Source organism: Tubulanus polymorphus, chromosome 1, assembly GCF_964204645.1.
Source record: "Tubulanus polymorphus chromosome 1, tnTubPoly1.2, whole genome shotgun sequence".
NCBI lineage: Eukaryota > Metazoa > Nemertea > Palaeonemertea > Tubulaniformes > Tubulanidae > Tubulanus > Tubulanus polymorphus.
This window is the reverse complement of record NC_134025.1, coordinates 16,232,309-16,248,683: the sequence shown is the minus strand read 5'-3', so window position 1 is coordinate 16,248,683 and position 16,375 is coordinate 16,232,309. Positions and strand designations below refer to the sequence as shown.

The window sequence follows — 16,375 nt, the reverse complement described above, 5'->3', positions numbered from 1 at the left end:
GGCAGTTTTTTAGCCTAAAATACATGGATTTCATAAAGCTTCGCCCAATAAGCCGAGGCCCTTCATCAGAGATTTTAATTCACTGATTTGTCAATTAGTTCGTCTTAATTGACGATTAAAGAGGGTGACAATAGCGCCCGCCGATGTGTGAGAGTGCTGTGTATACTATCATCGCCGAGTGACTGTGCTATATATAGACTCACTCAGCTGACTACTATACACACAGCCATACACACAGTACGCGGCTCACTGCTGATTTGCATACTAATGTATGAACTGAAACGTGGTAGTACGATGAACTCGCGCGCGTTATATAAATGTATACCATTGCCGCTGTGCGGCGATGGAACAATCAAAGTAAAAATAAAATAGTTCAAAATAGATTATAATTGGTAGTAAATAATGACCTCAAATAAATATCGACCACTTTTCTTGATTTTGACGATCATTGAGAGCATTAGAGTGGCATAGATCAGGAAGTGATTTTTTATGTCAGATCGTATCCGCCCAATAAGGAATTAGGAAATTCTCTATAAAACAGTAGTACTTTGCTAAATGGCAGGCACCAAAATCATTTATGTCAGGCACCAACTCATTAATGTCAGGCAGCATTATAGTTGGTGCCTGACATGTGGCAGGCACTGGCAAAAAAATTATTTACAGGCTTGATTCAACGTATACACTATACATTCAACACGTGGATACAAACAATGAGCACTAATCCGGTACTTTAATATTAGAAACAACAGATCCCAATGATTTAATAATGCAAACAGTGGTAAAGACTCTCAACTACTATGAGAATGACATCGGCACTGTTTTCAATGTGACATATGTAAACACATGAAGAAGCGACTCGACTTATACACCGACTATAGCCCTAGCACAACTTTTTAATCTGAAAATTTGACCTCGACTTATACACCGGGTCGACTTGTACACCGGAAAATTCGATAGATCATTTTATTCAATTTTACCAGAGTTGTTTATTGGAGGAAAATATCATTGTTAAGTATGCCGAGAACAACCATGTTGTATTATCAATCAGTTGACTGACATTGTAAAATTCGATTCGGCTATATTCTAATATAAGTTTTCTTTTTAGGACGCCCTACCCGCCTGCTGCGCACTCATAAGGCGGTAGCATCCTCTTACGCACTCGGCAGAGATTCCCTTTGTAATGCGCGCCGGGAAAAAATACCTTTTATTATCTTTTCCATGCGTTAAACAACAGTTATTGAATTTACGCGTTGTTTGTCGTAAATTCCAATATTGCGATGGTTATTTGCCTCTGCTGTAGTTTTTTGGAATTGAATCGAGTGGCCTCGGTAGCTCAGTGAGATAAGGCGTGATGCTGTTGAATCCACTATCAATGATGTGTTGCAAGTGGGTTCGAGTCCTGCTGGCTGCGAACAGTGTGCGGGCAACACTTAAAGGCCGTACCATCGTGAGGTTAAATGAACAATCCACTAGGAATAGTCTTGGGAAACCAAAATCCAAACGACGGAGGTAAAGCCAAACAAACAAAAAGACAAACAAACAATCATCAGCTGGCCTCAGTGACACCAATGCCGGCATCGCTCTCTGCGACGTTTTGCATGCGTACATGCATCAGAGCTTGGAGCTCTAAGATCAGAGGGTCTTGCAATTGCATTCAGTAAAATCGTTCGGTTTTTGTTTTCATTATTTAGTGGGGCCTAACAGTTCATGCGTAAAAATGGGTTTTTGTATCCAAATCTTGATTGATATAAATATCTTGGCTGGGACATGATGGAAAACATCAGAATAAACTAGTTTCGTCTTTTTAACAGAATCGCATTAACCCTTTCGTGCCCGGATACTTTATTTATATCCAGTATCCTGTGCCCACATACTTTTTCACAATATTTAAATAAATGACCTTTTTCAGCTAAACTGTTATAAAAACATTATTACTTGGAATATGTATATGATATTTTCAGGGTATAATGGCAACATCCAAAGCTACAAAATTCCACCAGTTCCCACAGGCCTCTGTAAATAAAATATATGACTAAGTACCCCTATTTTTTGCCCACAAATGGACGTAGAACACCCGAATAATCATGCTATTATCACAAAGAAATACTGTCAAGCATCAAGCAAGCATTCTCAGTAAGGTATATGAGCGATACATACCTAGGGGCGTAGCCACCTAAAATTCAATGGTGCGACAATCCGGAGCGCACATCAAAACGAGCGCCGAAGGCGCGATGTCTTGAAGGGGGGTGTGGGGGCCTTCCCCCAAGAAAATTTTGAATATAAAACGTCTGTGATGCGTTCTGATGGCTATGAGAGCTCATATTTGAATAATTATTCTGTAGATAATATAATGCCTCTAAGGTTATCTTTGGTCTAGGGACGGATCCAGGTGTTTCACCATCCCAGTGCAGTTTCTGAGTCCTGCTGAACTGGAATGGCAACTATATCATAGCACAAAACGGGGGACCTGGGGGCACTCCCCCTGAAAAATTTGATTTTTCAAGGCTCTGAGATGCAATCTTTAAGCATATTTGGGGCATAAAGTCTATCCCCCTTGAAGTTGATTATTTTCGTTTAGATTTATTTAGACCTTTTTCTATACTACTTCCAGAATACTTGCCCGGAATAAAACATTCATGTTAGTACAAGAGCCTGTCAAAATCACGATCTAGAAAAATAGAAGGGCAAACCTGAGTACCCCTCGATACAAGTGGTAGGCTTGATCTGCCCTTGACCATTTATTGATGAATGGTAACCTAATGTTGGCTTATTGTACATCAATACCGGTACTCTCTCGATTTTTTCGGTTTCCATGTCTCGGCACTTGAGCAGAATTTTTTTGGTCAAATTCCTTATTATGGTCCATTTTTCATGAACAAAAAACACCTACAGTATCAGTGAAATATAACCAGGAGAATACCGGTTTGAGTCGCTCTAAAGTAATATGAAAAAAGTCTTCTGAATTCGGCAACTTTGATACTGTGAGGTCAGGTGCATGGTCCAGATGTGATACCGTAAACAATATAAACAAAACTCGCTGGAGTTACTGGATTGGATGTGGCCTACACCGAAAATCTCAAGTGCAATACCAACGCCTCCGTATTAGCACCACTGACATCTTCAAAAGAACTTGATACTCCCCCATGTAAATACAGAATAACGTTTATTATGACGTTTTAGCATAATGGGTTTTTCAGTTATTGGTGCGACATATGTAGCAGTTGTCGCACCGGTGGCTACGCCCCTGATACCAAAAAAATTGCTGTACAGCTGTCCGTGTCGATGTAGAAACCAGGAAACACATGAAATAACAGCTCCACAAAACGGCTACTCAATCGACAATTATATTCATAAAACGTCACCTAAAACTCTTGAATTAGTGTTGTAACAATTCGGCAGATGGCAGCACGTCCTAGTGTGATGGTTTTCTGACAATTATTAGCTAGTACGGTGCCCGGTATGGCTCAGCCGCTGGTGAATGAGTGCTGACGTCAATCCGGTATATACCGGGAGCGGACAATATGGACGGGTTCCCTGAACCCGATACATACCGGGAGCGGGCAGGAAAGAGTTAATGAGGTTTAACAGTACAAATAGCCTAGGCTAAATTGTTCGGCAGAAAATAAATTCATTTTCAGGAATAAAATCGTACTAGACAAATAGACCTTTAAGTCTGTAGTCCTCCCAATCAACATCGTCATAGAAGATTTGCCGGCAGATGTAAAACATTATAACCACTTAATACCACAGTATAATCTACCAATGCTTCAAGGCCCATGGGCCTCTTGTTTAAATTCTGGGTGGAGGTATTTTGGATACATATGAGGGAATTCTGGGTGGAGGGATTCTGGGTGTGGGATTTTGGACGGAGGTATTTTGGGTGTATCCCATTTAGAATGACTCAGTTAAGATCTGAAGATATTGTAGATCCTCTTTGAGTATGTGAAATGTAATGAGCGATTCCCAACTCTAACCAATAAAAGTCGAGATTGGAGTTAAATTTGTTTACAAATTGTCAATATTTTTAAAGTTTTAATCTGAATCGAAATTTCCTTCTTTTCATGGCGATATAATTTAATGAAGATTTCAATTTGAGCAAATGCAGCTATTTTCAAGCATAGGTCTGCATTTATTTATTGAGTTAAGTTCTTAAATTGAAAGCACAATCATAAATTCAGGCTAACCTCTCATTATTGAAATGGTGGTTTTATTTTCAACGGGGGCCTCGATGTCTTTGCATCTTAATTTTAATATGTGTTCGAATTTCCCTGAATTCTAATTTGCTGAATCATTGATATTTTTTTAAACAGAATATGCTATATATATCCATGTTGATTTTAAACATTCTAAAGAAATCATCTTAATCGAGCCCATATTCGATCGAATTTAATATCAATAAGAAACTTTGTATGGTATTCAAGATTTAATTTGGTGAAACCGCGACGTTTCGACTGCTGACTAACAGCCATCATTAGGTGGAATGTAGACATTCCTAGTGAGAAGGGCTTTTAGTCAGATGGCTATCAGTCAGCAGCCAAAACGTTGTGGTTGAACTTTGATAAATTTCATGATACAAAATTCTATTGTGGAATTTCTTCATTTATCTACAGTTATATATGTATTATATATGTAAGTTATGGATTATAGTATTTTATTCGATTTCTTCCGGTCCTCATTTAGGTCGAAAATTGTTCATTTTTCGACACCAAAGCGATATACAACCGTGATGGTCGCTATGATAGGGATTCCCTGTATATCTGCACCTTAAATCGGTACCTTTGTTAGTTCTAGCCCGCATTCGCTTCCAAATTCAAGGATTGGTAACGTTATTCTTACTCTGAATGCACTTCTGTCGTCGAATATGGTGCCACATATTAGTAGTTATTATTTTACGATAATTTGTGAAAAAGAGATTAGTTGGAAAAACTGATAACTGATAATTAAAATTCAGCGATTCATTGGTTCATCGATTCAGCGAAGTTTAAACACCGTACGTTTTGGCGTATTATTTTATTGGCACCTTGAAATAAAGTCTCATAGAGATATTGCAGTGCTAAGTTTATTACTATTAAGAGGTAATTACTTTTGGTTCAAGGTCTTTTGGTGGCCAATGCTGTTTGTTCATTCGTTCATCAATCACTGTCTAGTTAGCCAGTGTAATTGACCTGCTGACCGATAGCTGCTGCTGGGTTTTGATAACCTATATAAACAATTTACTCAACAAAGTAGGAAAGTATACGAAACTGGAATTACAGCCTACCGTATTTCTTTCACTTTTTAAGCCAAACGAAGTGAAATTGCTGATTTCAAAGTCACGTTAACATCTCAACTGTGCACTTTGATACACTAATCGTGTGATCTTTTGTAATAAGTTGGTAATTTGATTTCAACCAAACTCTATAACTATGAAATAAGATTTGATCAGGGAATCACTTCTAGCAAGCAATAAAACGATTCACAACCAAGCAATGAACAGCGTGACAAAGTGAACATCACATGGATTACTAAAAAATCGTTTGTATCGAAATAAACAATAAATTCAAGGTTAATTCTTAGTATTTAAGATACATTTTTTCGGAATATTTTGTGTAGTCTTCATCCAGATAATGAGATAAATAGGACGTAATTCATTTTATGAATATGTGATTTTATTAGTATATTCCTCTCTCATATATCCTTAAAAACTAATTAAGCCTAAAATACAAATTTATTCTTTTATCTTTCTTTTCTACAAAATCAAAGATTTATGAACGCACCAGAATGTTTTATAATCGCAAATGTAAAACAAAAATCTTAAAATTCTAATTTAGGACTTGCACTATATTAGTATTAATGGATTTGAATCCATGATGATGTTATATAAATCAATAGTTTTCCTATTGCATATTGCCATTTTGTTGGGCGTAATATAAATTAGGGGATTCTTAGCAACTCAAAAACTTTGATTTTCTATTCACAGAACTGTATTCAAAGCATACAGAGTTCACTATACAAAGCATATAGGGTTTAACGGTACCTTTGAACCTTGTCACGTATCACTGCAAATCTTTAACAGATGCAACTATTTTGAACAGGAAATTACCAAGCCATCTCCCAATGGTCACTTTTCAATAGTTGACTTTTAGAAATGATACGTGTTGAGAGAAGCTGTTATGGTAGGAGTTACTATCACAAAGTCACTGTTTACAGGCAGGTGGTTTTACTGTTGCCTCTACTGCTAGTGTGCACTATCGATACCAGATGTTTTAAAATGGTCACCTTTCAATAGTAGACTCTTCGAAACAGCCACTATAGAAAACCAACCGAGTTATTTCAAAGTGACTGTTTTGAATTGTATACTACTGGAAAAGTAGCCGATATCGTTAATTGCTTATTGTTCTCAAGTGGCTACTAAATAAAAGTAGACGTTTGGGCTCAAAATTGCAATAGACGTGTTCTTGGATTCAGCCTTTCATATATTCTATTGCAGACATTACAAGGGATTTTATATACACTGATACTCAAAGGTTCCGTTTTGCAGGAAGTGTGAGTTAGGTTATGAATAAGTTTATTATTGTAAGTGAAAACAAGCTGTTTGTTAAAATGGGTTTGACGGGCTCGAAAAAGAGCTCTTTTCAAAAGGTCGTCAGGATAAGCTAAATATTTAAGAGAATTCCTAATCTGGGTGAGTTCATCATCTAGAAAAAGGGGGTTGTAAATCCTAAAAGCACGAAGAAATAATCCTTGAGCAACACCGAGTTTTATGCTATAAGTTGTAAAGGAAAAATAATGCAGGTAGGATCCAGAATGAGTGGGCTTCCTATAAACTGAGAATTCCAAACACGACGGACAATTATGAATGCACACATCTAAAAATGGGATTTTTCATCAACTTCCAATTCATATGTGAAGTTAAACGAGCGGTAAAAAGAGTTAATGAATGAGAGAAATAAATCAATATCAAAATTGTGATGAATAAGCGCAAGAACATCATCAACATATCGTAACCTAGGCTTAGGGGGAGTGCTAGTATAGAGGGGTAATAATTCAGTTTCAACGTGTTCGAGGAATAAATTGGCTAAAATGGGATCAAGGGGGTTCCCCATAGACATGCCAAAGACCTGTTCAAAATATGAATTATAAAAACTGAAAAAGGAGTTTTGAGTGCAAATTGCAATTAATTCGATGATACAATCAGTAGGAATATCAAAATTGAAATCTAACAAGGGTAGTTTACGTTTGAGAAAATCCAAGGTGTGTCTTGACAGAGTTCCTTAAAATGAGACATTCATGGAAATGCCCTTCAACATAAGCCCTTGAAAAATGCCTTTACCCAGGGGGAAGGACCCCGCTACATTGTCTTTACTCATTTTTGACGAAGCTACCATGCACTAATAGCGAAAGCTATTGGTAAATTCGAATTTTATTTCTGGGTTTCAACGAACCGTCTTCACGTTTACTCATTTTCACCAGGTTAACATGGGTTCTTAATTCTTCTCGTGTTAGTGAATGGGAAAAGACATTGAAGATCATATTCTTCTATATTGTAGGTCATAATTGTTATCTGGATCTTCATTTTGGTTTTTGCCGCAGTTGGAGTTCATGTGTATTCCATTCATTATCATTTTCCAGCGAATAGGACTGAGCACAACATCTATCATGGGTAAATAATAAGGCACCTGGTTTCAGAGATCTTACCCAAGTTCATTTTCAATTAGATAAGCTTTATAGAATCTACCTTTTTGGAAGTCTGAGTAGCAAACAGCAAAGTTTGTTCAAAGAACCCCTAAATCGTTGTTGTAACTTACTGTCTGTCACATCTGCTCTCCGTGCGACGTTTTGGTTAATAATTTCGTTAATAATCGGTTTATCTACCTTAATTGAGCATCAGTTTGTTCAGTGAGGAATTTGCATTCAGAAATAAACAACAATTTTTACTAAAGTTGTTTTTGTTTTCATTTATGAGCGATAGTTTACTCAGCATACGTCACGTAATGCTGAAAAATCCGCTCCATGGACGCTCGGAAACGTTACAGTGACGTCATCACCTGCTCATAAGCATATCAAAATACAGTAGGTGGCACCACCTGACGGACCATAAACGCCGTTTTTCAGCATTACGCGAGCATATGCTAGGTAAACTATCCCTGATAGATGAAAACACAAACAAATCTAGGCCAGTTCACGATTTATTTCTGAATGCAAATTCCTTACTGAACAAATTGATGCATATTAGGCACCTATTTACAGATAAATTATTAACGAAATTACGGACCAAAAGGTCGCACGAAGAGCAGGTGTGACAGACAGTAGATTAATCGAGGTTGATATTAACGTTTTACCTTGCAATGAATGTATTCAACCATTCCACAAATACTCGAGACACGCTATTCCGCGCTCCGCCCTCGATTCCGCTTTTAGAAAATAACGTAGCTGAAGTGGGAGGAGTTAGAACAAGTGGCGAGTGATAGACAAGGGTGGAGGCCTATATGCGAGGGGAGAGTTGCGATGTATGGGATTCCTAGTCCACGCGGCGTTTGATTGATTAATTCATAGAACTCAAATCAAATGGAACGCCAACTCACACGAGACTTCAATGTAGTCAATGCTGTCAGCTGGCGGCTGCGAGATTTCAACAAGAGTTGGGCTACTTGATTTCCGGTCGCTGGTTGCTAGCGTACACAAATCATGGACTTTCTGATGGAGGTGCGCTTTTAATTGCTATTTTCTTTCTCAAATGTGTTGTTTAAGTCGAACAATGCTTTCACTTATCCCAAGATGATTAAATGTTTAATAAAACCAATTTTTACGAAAGCCAGGCTAGTTGAGTTACTTATTATGATGAATACTTGAATCAATTTTTTTTTAAAATATAATATTAGTTTATTGACATCCTAAGAAAAAGATTTTACAAAACATTATCTCGCCACGCGCCATGAACGGCATTTTGGGCAAGATGAAACATGTAAATTTTTTTTAAAATATAATATTAGTTTATTGACATCGTAAGAAAAAGATTTTACAAAACATTATCCTGCCACGCGCCATGAACGGCATTTTGGGCAAGATTAAACATGTAAATACATTATGTTTATAGATGGCATAAACAACAAACAAAATAAAGTAAACGTAGTCATACGTAATTAAGAAAAACATGTTGAAGAAAAACATGTTATAACATTCTCTCGTAATTTTCTAGAATAAATTTTGCGGTCATAGCTATAATTTGATTGTTAGTAAATGATGTGAACTTTTCACTATCACCATATAGTAGAAATTTACATTTGTTAGCATTTGATAAACCGTTGTAGTACAGTAATATATTGATTATGTCCAGTTCATTAAGGAGGTCGTTGATAGCAATATCCTGGTCAGGCTGGTTACAAGTGATAAAGAAATGGGCAGTATCGAGGCGTTTGCGGCAGTGATTACAATAAGGATTATTGACTAGAAAGTTATGAGAGAAGAGTTGACTTTTAAAAATGAAGTCCACACGTAGTCGATTAAGACAGATTTCTTCTTTACGACTTAGAGCTCGGAGTTTGGTTGAACTGATTATATGTTTGCCGTAACATTTAAATGAGATTTTACTTTTAAAATGACCAAAATTTGGCAGATTTCTTATACTATCATCAATATGGTTCCAGGTACCGGCTAGTTTAGCAATAGGGGATGACATAAATTTTGCCGACGACCAAGGTATAACCAGTGGACGAGGATTTCGTACATTATGTAATCTACGTATACGATATTTGTCAAAAATTGACAGCACATAAGATGGCGATAGTTGTTTATCAACATATAAAGTTTGGCACGTTCAGCTCGTCTGTTTTCAAGCGTTGGCCAATTTAAAACAGATAACACTTTCAACCGATTTGAACCTCGGATACATCCTGATACAAGCAGTGCTGCGCTATATTGAATTTTGTCAAGTTTTTTAAGATTTTGAGCAGTCGAGGAATTGTATAGAATATCACAATAATCAAAATGCGGGGCAATAAAAGAACAGTAGATCTGATTTAGATATTTGGACTTCACTTTCTTTCTCAATGACTTCAGTGGATTTAATAGCTTTTGGGTTTTTGCGGCTTAACTCTCAATATGACTAGTAGATGTAAGATTGTGGTCTAGGATGTATCCAAGGTGCTTATGAGACAGTTGTTGGACAATTGAGCAGTTTGAAAGTGATACTGGAGGATAATGCTTAGTACCGGATTTAGAAAAGGTAACTTCAACACTTTTCGTTGGTTTAAAAAACAATCCCCACTTCTCAGCCCAGTTAGATATTTTATCAAGATCATCTTTGATTTGAAGATGTATTTGGATTTTTGGGATTTACACATACATAGATAGACGTATCGTCTGCATAAATAAAACATTTACTGGTAATTTCTTCAGGTAAGTCATTTATATACATTATAAAGAGTAGAGGCCCGAGAATTGAACCTTGCGGGACTCCGGTATTTATAAAGTTTTCACTAGATGGTTTAGAAAGTTTACCATCTACTCTTGCCACAATTTTTCTATTATGTAAATAACTTTCTATTAAATCTAAGAGTTTCCCTCGAACTCCATAGCCTTTAATTTTGTGTAAGAGTAAAGAGTGCGGAACACTGTCGAATGCCGCCGCTATGTCCAAAAAGACAGCTCTAACATCATACTTTTCCTCAAAACTTTCATGAATAAAATTTGTAATGGCTAGCAGTTGATCTGTCGTACTGTGGCCTTTTAAAAAACCGGATTGATTTTCATAAATAAGATTGTTATCCAGCAAGTACTTGTTTAAAGAACGATAAATGACTTTTTCAAAGACTTTAGATAAAGTATCTAGTAGGGTAATAGGCCTATAATTATCCGGTTTACTTTTAGCACCTTTTTGGTTTACCTTTGTCAGCGATATGAAGTTGGCATTGAGCCAATTCATGTAAAATCGCGGTAGGTTTTTTTATGTGAGCATTTGTTTCATTGGTTCTCGGCTTAACCCTTCGTGAGCGGCTCCCGACTATAGTCGGGAAATCTCGAACCACGGAAACTAAGCGTCTCCCGACTTTAGTCGGAAATTTTGTTTCGGATTGCTCTAGGAGGTGCTGCCACCCGTGGCTTACCGGAAAACTAATCTGCGTTGTAAATCGATAGCGCACGGTGTACACTAACTGAACAAGTGTCTGTGACGTACTAATACATGTAGTAATGGCTGCCTCCAGGCCGAAACGAATAACACTTGATGCTGCACTCAGCTATTTTGAAGGAGACTCAGATAGTGATGAATTATCGGATATTTCAACCAGTAGCGTTGCTTCAAACGGTTTAGTTGTTAGTAACGATGAAAGTAGAGGGTCAGTCGAAGTGAGCAGCGATGAATCGGAAGATAGCAAGGACGATGGTGATGGGGGGGTAGGGGATAACGTTGCCCCACCCCAAAATTTGCAGCATCGAATCCTTGACCACGAGGACTGGGAGGATATCACTGAAGGTGATAGACCGGATTATCCTGTTAGTGAAGAATTTACAGGAAACCCAGGTCCAACGGTGAGTTTTTTATGATCTTTTTATGATGAAAATTGTTGTCAGGGATGACCTATTGTAAAAAATTTTTTATCCCGACCATAGTCAGGAGCCGCTTTTGAACAATGGAGAGACAAGCGTGTCATTACCATGATATCAAGTATCCATGGTCCTGATGAGTGGACTGATGAATTTTCAGAATTTTCATTTCTGTTTCTGAATAATTAGTTTGGTTATAGAACAGTTATTTAGTACACATATATGTTTATATATTTCAGCTTCCAAGAATGGTAGGACATGAGCCGATTGACTACTTTCGGCTATTTTGGCCAAATCACGTGCTCCATCGAATTTGTCAAAACACCGACACCATAACCAGAGCGAAAATTGCTGCAACTGACGTGGCTGGAGACCTAAAACCATCTTCAAGGCTGAGAAAGTGGAAAACACCTACTCGTGAAGATTTACTTTGTGTTTTTGGGATGGTGATCAACATGGGTGTCATCAGATTGCCATCGATTTGGGACTACTTCTCAGTACGGCGTACCATAAATATCCCATTCTTCCATAACAGCATGCCACGTGATAAGTTTCTACTCTTGTTTTGGAATCTTCATGTGGCAGAGCCCATAGGTGCAGGACAGCCTTTGCCATCCAAAGGATACAAAGTAGCATGGCTTGTTGAGCATGTCAACAGCAAAAGTCAAGAATTCTTTACTCTCGGCGAGGGGATCTCAATTGATGAGACCATGATTCTATTCAAGGGCCGCATTGGGTTTTTACAGTACAACCCAAAAAAACCCATCAAGTGGGGAATGAAAATGTATGCCCTAGCTGATTCCAGTACTGGATACAAGTACAAAATGAACATGTATCTGGGGAAGGACCCTGGTGCCGGTGATGCTCCAAATGATGCGGAACTGACCGAAGTTGCCCAGACTGTGATGAATCTTGTTGATGTCATCGACACTCCTGGTCATATATTAGTCATGGACAGATTTTTCTGGACCATGGCTCTTGCAGAAAAGCTCATTGACAATGGCTTTTCCATTCTGGGTACAATGATGCCTAACCGTAAAGGCCTGCCTCCGCCCATGAAAAACACCAAGGGCATGAAGCGTGGCGATTCGAGGGCGGCAAGGCAAGACGATATTATGGTACTCCAATGGAGAGACAAGCGTGTCATTACCATGATATCAAGTATCCATGGTCCTGATGAGTGGACTGATGTTCCTGCAAAGAAAGTCGGTGACCCCCCACGCCACAAGCCTACATGTGTCACCGATTACAATCCACTCATGGGTGGCGTCGATGTCAACGACCAGCTTGCTTGCTACTATAACTTCGAGCGAATATCTGTAAAATGGTGGAGGAAAGTATTCTTTCATCTCCTCGAAGTTACGATTGTGAATGCTCACATCCTCTACCGGCAGGATTGTGAACTCCGTGGCATTGACAAGAAGGATATTCTGTCAACGAAGAAATTTCGCTTGGCGTTGGTCGATGAAATGTCACCACACCGGGCTAATGCCCGAGTACCACCACCTGTTGATGGTGGACAAAGACCTGAAAGACTTGATGGAGCCCAACATTTCCAATTGAAAGGAGACAACCCCAAAGAATGCAAAGTGTGCTCTGATCGAAAACTGGGCAAAACATTTCGTAATGAGACAGTATACATGTGCGGCAAATGTGGGGACCGCCCACCCCTCCACCCAGAGTGTATGTTGCGATATCATTCAGTTGTGAACTATAAGGCCCCAAAAGAGAAAGCAGCAACAAAAACCAAAAATTTCAGTGGTGGAAAACTGTAAAAATGTAACAAACAGTAAACTTGAAACATTCATGGTGTTTTTATTTGAAAGAACATGAAAAATACATATTGTACATACTGATAAGTATCATTTTCGGAACGTGTATATACGTATACATATATATTTGAATATATATATATTTATAAATATTTATATATATATAAACACATACAGGTATTCTATTTCCATATGCATATACCCTATATGGATTCCTGTAGTTATGAAAACTAATAAACTTTCATTCATTGCACTTCAGTCAAATTTTCAAATTTTTCGGTACTTGATCTAGCTACCACATAAGTTCAAAATTTCCCAAAGTACATGAAAGAATTACAATTTATGACTATTGCCTGATAGAAAACATGTTTGGCAGTTGTTTTAGTGCTGTTTTGAAACCATAACCTTTCCCAGTTTGGCAGAATTGGATTTTTTCTGAGAAAATAATGAGAAACTATACACGCGGCGGCCATTTTGAATTTCACCGTTGCCATGGCAACGACAACAATCGCCATAATGACCAGTGTAAAATAATCCTGTGGTCAATATACATTTTATCTGAAAGTTATATGTGAATCCATTTAGTAGTTTTACTGTGGCAGGCAGTTAAAAACTTAAGGTCAAAAGGCCTGAAATTACCCCAAAAATGGCTTCGCTCTGGTGGCAAAACTTGTCAAAAATGGTGCGCTCACGAAGGGTTAAACGACGTATAATCGATGCGATTGAAGACATGGTGAACCTCCGTAGATGACATGGTCAACTGAGTTAAAATTCTACGAAAAACTGTTTTTGGCGGGAAAACTCTTAGCTCTCGCGTATAAAATTGCAATGACCTCGATTGGGGGGGCGTCGTCTCTACGAGCGAATGGGATTGGCTGTTTTTGGGATATACGGGGAATTCCGGCGCTTCTAAAATAGTTATGGGGAAGCCATAGAATGGCGTACGTTTCATTGGACTAGGTGCCGTATACGTGTGAATTTCAAATGCTCATTGCTGGTGAGGATGTAATTATTTCACATATCCGCCATAGGCATTGTTTCATTTTAACCTGGTGATTGTTTTGATTGACATTGAAGTGTAATCGAACATTCACTTACACGAGGCCTCCAACAAGGGATCTGTATGCAGACGGACTTTGACTGTGTATTGATATTGCAAAACGTACCATCATTGGGTGCAATCTCATTCCACTTGTTTTTCTCGAAAAAGCTTTTAGCTGCTCCTCCCAGAATTTATGAATGAAAGAATCTTTTTCCATTTCGCAACCATCTAATATTCCCCTGAGACGAGTGTGAGATTTTTCTGAAACAAGTACACTTTCTTCCTCGAGTTTCAATTTAATAATTTCCAATTCCTTTACCTATTACTATTACCTGTTACCATTATCATCCCATTCCTATTACCATACAAAGGGAGCGAATTTCAATTGCATGGGCACCTGAGTATATATTCGTACAAATCAAATCCAATTCAATTTTACTTAATTGAAAAATAATTCTATTCCCCTTTCAACAAGAAGATCAGAGGGAAAGATTGATCTGAGGTATTTGTTCCTGCTAGCTACTTATGAAATTATATCGAGCGGGAAGTGGATTTTGACAAATATATCTCACAGAATTCATTATTTGCCATTTATGCAAAGCCGACAAGCTGGTCAGTTTAAAAAAAAAACACAGAATTTCTTCACTATAACTATAAATAATAACCGGGTTTTCCCGCTGGGATACCGGGTGTCGAATTGCAATTTTATCTGACATTATTTTATGATACCGTTCACTAGCAGCCAGATACCAGCTGCAGCAGCGGTCAGGGTCAGAACGTGGTCGGCACCAGGGCAAACATCGGTTATTGAATTTAATCGACTTTTTGTGATCTTAGTAGATTTGAGCACGTTCACTCTAGGTTGGGCTGTATGTAGGTATGTTGTATTAGATGGCAGCAAACAGGAAATGTGCTACGACCAAACATGCTTTAAAATTATTTTGACAGAAACAGCTGTCTAGTATAAATAATACGTTTTTTAGTCCCAAGGAGTCAACAGGGAGAAGCAACGAAGTAACAACTTTCTCTTCACAAATAACGGTGTTAAAAAAGATACCATTTTATATATAATCTTTAATATAATTCAATTTTTGTTATGGGTCCAAAAATCGATTTTGCTAAAAAAAATTTTGCTAACAAATTAGGTTGTAACTTTGACCAAAGCCATGCAATCTAATATGTTTATGTGCAACATGTAGCTTGATCATGCGGCTAAAATCTGTATATAAAATAAATGCTCCCAATGTTAGGGCATATTCGATGACACGACGCAGAAAAACCGGTCTGTTCATCTGCTCGAATATTAATGTGCCATTTCGACTAGGATTTACTTTCTCATTTCCTAGTCATGGGACAGTCTTATTATATGTTTATTTTAAATTTGATAGTCGTCGCATTTATTCCTTCTCCCTATTGTATTGTGAAAAAACTGGAGATCAATGAATTGAATCTACGATTTAGGATGTCCGAATTATGACGTATTTTTGACACGTGTACCTGATAACTCAAAAATCGTTTGAGAAAATTTCATGAAATTTATATTAGAATTGTATGATAGTATGATGTGAAACCTTATTGTTTTGGGGACTTCTCCGAATCAAGATGGCCGACACAATCTACTTGCGGAACTAGAAGACTAGAAAACCGTTAGGGATAGATTAATGAAATTTTTATGGCATGTGTATGATAATATGAAAAGGAACTGTCTTGTTCTCGGAACTTCTCCAATTCAAGATGGCCGACTTATGACCTACTTTCTGGTCAAAATGGCATGTTTTTAACTTTTTATTGTTACGCTGTCTTCTGTACTTATTGCAGATGCTTCATCTGTTTCTTCACTCCCCTGGGGTTTTGTGATTAAAGCTGTATGTATGAGAGAGCATTATGACACAACCATGTTTATTTTCTTCTTGGATCAATAATACAGAAATTGGGAAGTTGTGAGCGTGAACCGAGCATAGCAAACTCTGGTGCATGTGGCAAATAACTTTACTGTCATATTGCCAACAGTGATGTGTACGCAACTACTTATTTACAC

The 16,375-nt window shown here is 37.8% G+C and overlaps 1 protein-coding gene across 13 annotated transcripts in view; it reads left to right on the top strand.

Annotated features, from left to right (window-relative positions):
- LOC141915498 (uncharacterized) overlaps window positions 1-16,375 on the top strand; it is a 473,311-nt gene that overhangs the window by 67,755 nt on the left and 389,181 nt on the right. For all 13 annotated transcript variants that reach the window (XR_012620964.1, XR_012620965.1, XM_074807054.1 and 10 more), the window contains one exon: window positions 7,530-7,642. Coding sequence is in view for 11 of the 13 variants with exons in the window: in XM_074807054.1 (XP_074663155.1) it covers window positions 7,530-7,642 (113 nt within the window). In the remaining 2 variants the exon portion in view is untranslated. The remainder of the gene's footprint in view (window positions 1-7,529; window positions 7,643-16,375) is intronic.